This window comes from Etheostoma cragini, chromosome 6, assembly GCF_013103735.1.
Source record: "Etheostoma cragini isolate CJK2018 chromosome 6, CSU_Ecrag_1.0, whole genome shotgun sequence".
Taxonomy (NCBI): domain Eukaryota; kingdom Metazoa; phylum Chordata; class Actinopteri; order Perciformes; family Percidae; genus Etheostoma; species Etheostoma cragini.
Window position 1 is genome coordinate 11,437,432 of NC_048412.1, and position 5,124 is coordinate 11,442,555.

The 5,124-nt window shown below is 40.9% G+C and overlaps 1 protein-coding gene across 1 annotated transcript in view; it reads right to left on the minus strand.

The window, feature by feature from the left end:
* Positions 1 to 4,372: 4,372 nt before the first annotated feature.
* The window catches only part of irx1a (iroquois homeobox 1a), a 4,796-nt gene continuing 4,044 nt past the window's right edge, over positions 4,373 to 5,124 (minus strand). The window contains exon 4 of the mRNA XM_034874950.1: positions 4,373 to 4,752. Within this exon, the coding sequence (XP_034730841.1) occupies positions 4,677 to 4,752 (76 nt within the window). The 3' untranslated portion in view covers positions 4,373 to 4,676. The remainder of the gene's footprint in view (positions 4,753 to 5,124) is intronic.

A 5,124-nucleotide genomic window follows, 5' to 3' on the forward strand; every position in this document is an offset into this window, starting at 1 on the left:
CTATTGGACCCTGTCAGTGCCCTTTAAACAACAGACACGAAAAAATAGTTTTGATCAACAAACATGTAGCAAACAAGAAGATAATAATGAACCTCCATGTTCAGCCGAGGTCTCCTAAAATAGAGCATTTCAACTAGGATATATCAGATTTGAGGATAATATTTCGAGATTAGGCCAGCTAATTAGTGCCCCAATATTTGGCACAGCGCTTTGACTGCGATCCAAATAAGCATATTGTCCTCATCGCGGAGGAGAAACAGCGTGCCTGTGTTCTTCACTCACTCACAAAGAATGTTCAACTGAGGCAGAGAAAAGTTTACTCGACTGCTCTCCCTCTCCTGGCTTTGTTGTCTCTCCCTCTCTTTCTTGCCCGATCAAAACATAAGAATGTCGCTTTGAGTGGCCAAATGAAAGAAAACCAGGCGAACATGAGCGAGAGACCGTGTTGATTTAGAGCATATATCTGTGAGCCAGGCCAGGTTTGTGTGTCGGCAGGGGTCCGCATGGGTTGTCGAGTTGTTGGGAGTTGTTTCTGAACCGGCAGCGAGTCAGTCAGTCAGCCAGCCAGTTGTCAGGCAAGTACCAGTTCCTTGTTGCTATTTGTGTTTTGAGTGTAGCCGTGCCTAGAGCCTCCCTCCCTCCTGTTCCCAACCGAATCCTCCAACCTCATCCTGTGGCAAAAAAAACCTTGTCTTACAGCAGCCTATCGCTCCTGCACTGAGAGGCCTGTGACCGAGGCATCAGTCCCTTTCACTGCCATTGTGTCGCTGAAACAAGGAGAAGGAGCAAAGTATAGTCAGCTAAAACATGGTGTAGCAGGGTTGGATGGTGGCCCCGCTGTGGCTGCTGCTGCCGGGCTCCACTGACTTGTTGTCGCTTGTTGTTGTTGTTGTGTGTGTCCCAGCTGGGGCCAGGGCCGGGGCCGGGGCCCGGCATGGCTTTGTGTTATTGTGCGACCAGTGCTGCACTCATGAAACTAGATAAATGGATTAGAGGGGCGCAGATATGGGCGGTCATCTTTGAGAAAAAGACAACGGAGATGTTGAAGGGGAAGAGGGGGGTCGGAGGGATAGGAAGAGGCAAGTACATGTGTGTTGTTGGGCTACAAGGGGTCGAGTCAGTTGTAAGAATAGCCTGCTTCTGCCTAAAAAGACAAGACAGTGATAAACTTTCCTCCCCATGCAGTCGGTTCTCCTCACTCTCCCAGTCACACACACACACACACACACACACACACACACTGCCAAAGCGCACAATTCACCACTAAAATGAATGGATGGCCACAGTGTGACATGTCTCAGTCGCAGGGGGAGATTGTCCTTGTTCCCCAACAAAAGACTGTGGTACTATGGAGGGCCACAGCCTGCGACAGAATGCTAAATTGTTTTAGGGTCAACAACTTATTGTCTTTGCATGAGACACAATTTACATATCTCCCCGTGTAGGTTTCAGCAGTCCTCAGATGGAAATAGCAGAACCTCTTCCAGCCTTTGAAAGAGTTAGAGCCTTTCAAAGAATGCTGGAAATACTTTTGATGAGCGGTTTTATTTATTTATTTATTTATTTATTCATTCATTCATAAAATCGTAACGTTAATCATAAACGTAAACAACTCTTTTTCTTTTTATTCTCCTAATGTGTAAATGAATTTATGATTAGGATTTATGGTAATTATTAATTTGAATTATATCATCGCTTTAAGGGCAATTACCATAATATAAGCATTGTTTATTCAAACAATGGACGCGGTTTTAAAACTAGATAGTGTGCATTTACCTCTCTAATCCCAAGGTGCATTATTCTTTAGCTATTTACATTTAATTAATTGATCTTCTTTTTTTTAATTCTTTTTGTCGTTATATTGCATGTTCTGTATTTTCTTTCCCTCCCCTGCATCGTGGCCCAGGGCATGCGGGGTAGGAATGGCTGGACGTGACAGCCTAATTATCAGCTCCAACTCCGCTCATTACCCATTAGACAATCCACTGTACATCCACTTCCTAAATGAATAATTTTGTATATATTATGGGGACACAATATTATGGCCTGCGGCTGACGCCTTTGCGCTAACCTCACGCTGTTTCGGTACAAAAGAAATAAATGGGACACCGAGAGGTTATTTAATTTTAGCCCCAAAAGCCAGCTCATGAGAGGAGGTCGTGTGCAAATGCAGCGCGCGGGGAGGAAGGGAGGGAGAGAGAGAGAGAGAGAGAGAGAGAGAGAGGAAGAGGAAATATGAAATTTAAACACCTGCTTTTTCCGCCGCAATATTAGAATCATTATTGTCAAAGCACCTTATGGAATAATTGAAATTGGCGAGAGTCAATTCAGGCTTCACGTGCTGTTCTGATTTCAATGTCTAATAAATAATGGCGGGGGCTGGAAATCTTTTTTTTATTATATTTTCACATTGTTTTATTTATTACCAATTGAGTTAGTGTTACAACAAAAAAAAGGTGATAACTGACGCAGCCACACGGCCATTGGACGTCCTTCTTGGATGATTCCTCTGTTGATTGGTCTAAAATGTGCACAGTAAGATGGATTTGTGTTGTGAGTTAATTTGTGTTTAATGTAGCTATAAAAGCGGAGAGACCCCGCTCCTTTAAACAAAACAACCCTCAGTGACCTCTGTTCATTTTTGCTCCAGCGCGTGACTATTAGCGCATGGCCATTTAAGTGACACAGATGTATGCGCGTGCACAGACGTCCCCCCCCCCCCCCCCCCCCCCCCCCCCCCCCCCCACAGTCGCACAGCCATGGTCTGGTCAAAGTTTACAAAGCATTAAAAATAAAATAAAAAAGTAAAGAAATCCCTTTTTGTAAGTTGCTGTAACATTTTAGACTTGTTCCAGATCATTTGGAAGCCATGCAGGCTTTTCAATGTGAAATGCGATTGCAACCCCGAACAGCAAATGATTTACTGCCGATTACTATTTGAAAATGTAAAAGGATTTCAGACCCTAACGAAAAATGTTTGCTTACAATATTTCATGTGAACTCGGTGTCATAATATTGCCATAAATAAAACGACTTCTAGTTCTGCTATCTGTGCTCCTCTAGAATGTGTGATAGCATAACCCAGTTAGTTAGGTTCAATATGTTTAAGTCAAACTGTAAAGCATGGTGCACTGGGTATGATAATACAGTTACAGTACACGTATTCTCATGTGATTTATAGCTCTTTTGGAGGGTGAAAGCGCTTTCAAGCTTAAGCGATATATCTTGGGCCTATAGAGGTCGCTGTGCTATTGCAAAACAGATGTGGATAAATCACTCCACAGGTTTAGGCCACTCCGGTAACTCACCCTCTGGAACAGCTCACTTCACAGCTTACTGTCATTTCCAAAGGTGCCCTAACTCAAACTACGAAGGTTTCCTCCGATTATACTGACGTTATTTTTAGGACACTTGTGGAGTTTTATCCAGGCAATAACACGGTGACATTGTAGGAGAAAGTTAATCAAAGGCCATAAAATCTCCCCAAAAAAATGATTTAAAAAAAATCAAATCGTTAAAAAAATGTAACTTTTCCTTTTCCTATAATATTAGTGGGAGCTACTGTAATTGAAAACAAAAACATAACACTGCTCATTTTTTTTCATCACAGCTAATTATTACACTATTGTTATGTCCAAAGCCCATTAGGCTGTTGTGGTAAATCAATATTTGCTTTTGGTCACCGAGTGAGGAGCAAAGAAGCTGCTTTTATACAAGCTAATGATCACTATCAGCCTCGGGACAGACAGGACCCCAAAACACCAAGCCTGCTCCACAATGTCAGCCCCCCCCCCCACCCCCTCCCAGAACCAAAATATTAATAATGTATCTTCGAATCGACTTCTCTCTCTGACAGATTAGATTTTAACCATTTGATTTTGTTTGGACTGGGCGTTCCCATATTATTACTTAATGACCTTCCCAGCTGCTCCTGTCCATTTTCTGTCACCAGCAACCATCTGGACACTTATTAGCACCTCAATGCATCCACGCTGCTTTCCTCCCAAACCTGAATAAAATTAAGCCTGCTTGCAGACTGCCAATATCTTTTTTTCCTCCCATTCCCACCCTAACTGGAATAAAATTGTTAGAAGGCCAACCTTTTCTTTTCAAACAATACCATTTGTAATAATAATTATAATTATAATATTAATAACCAAATTACCATTGAAACCATGTAGAAAATAAATATAGGCTTAGTGTACTCGTGGGTTTTCTCTATAATTTCATTTAGTTTATTAGGCAAAATATACGATCTGGACAAATTCCTTCAACGCTTCCTATTTACAGATTTAAATCACTTGGTATTTACATTAAAAGGACACCAAAAACACAAGATAGAGGCAAAAATAATAATATAATAATTATAATAATAATAATAATAATAATAAAGTAAAAAGCCTACCAAAATGTCCCAGCTTTCCTGGGCAAAGTAGAGAGAGAGAGAGAGAGAGAGAGTAACATTATAGGCGCGATTATAGGCTACACAACAATAGAGGAAGTAATCCATCCATCCACAGGATATTACCAAATTACGCCATTTGTTCTGTACCGAGTGAACGCTACGCTGCATTATAATTTCTCAGTGTCCTTTTTAGGGAGTGTAAAAGTCATTTTCCTTTTTTTTCTTTTCTTTTTTTTTTCAAGCACATAAAAAAAAAAACCAACAGTGTTGATCAAGCCGAGGAGAGAGCGGTGAGGACTCGTTGCGTGGCGTCTTGTGGATTCCTGGCGCTGGAAGGCAGAGAGGATCTGATGAAGAATAACACAGAAAGGTAGATAAATACCCCCGCCATGTTGGGACAGCGGCTCTCAATGTCTACATCTCAACAGCTTGGATTCAAAACAGACTGCGGTCCCCCTCTCCAGTCCCTCACTTTCTTTGATCATCATCATCACAATAATAATAATAATAATAATAATAATAATATTATAGGTATAGAATATATATAATAATACAATTTTTATATTATTATTGAAAATAATATCACATCATTATTTTACTTGAAAAAAATGTCATGATATAGGCCTATGTGTGAAAACAAAAATCCCAATCCCCTTTTTATTAATTACCGTAAATGCTTGTTCTTTCTATATGCCTATTGCATAGAGAGAGAGAGGGGG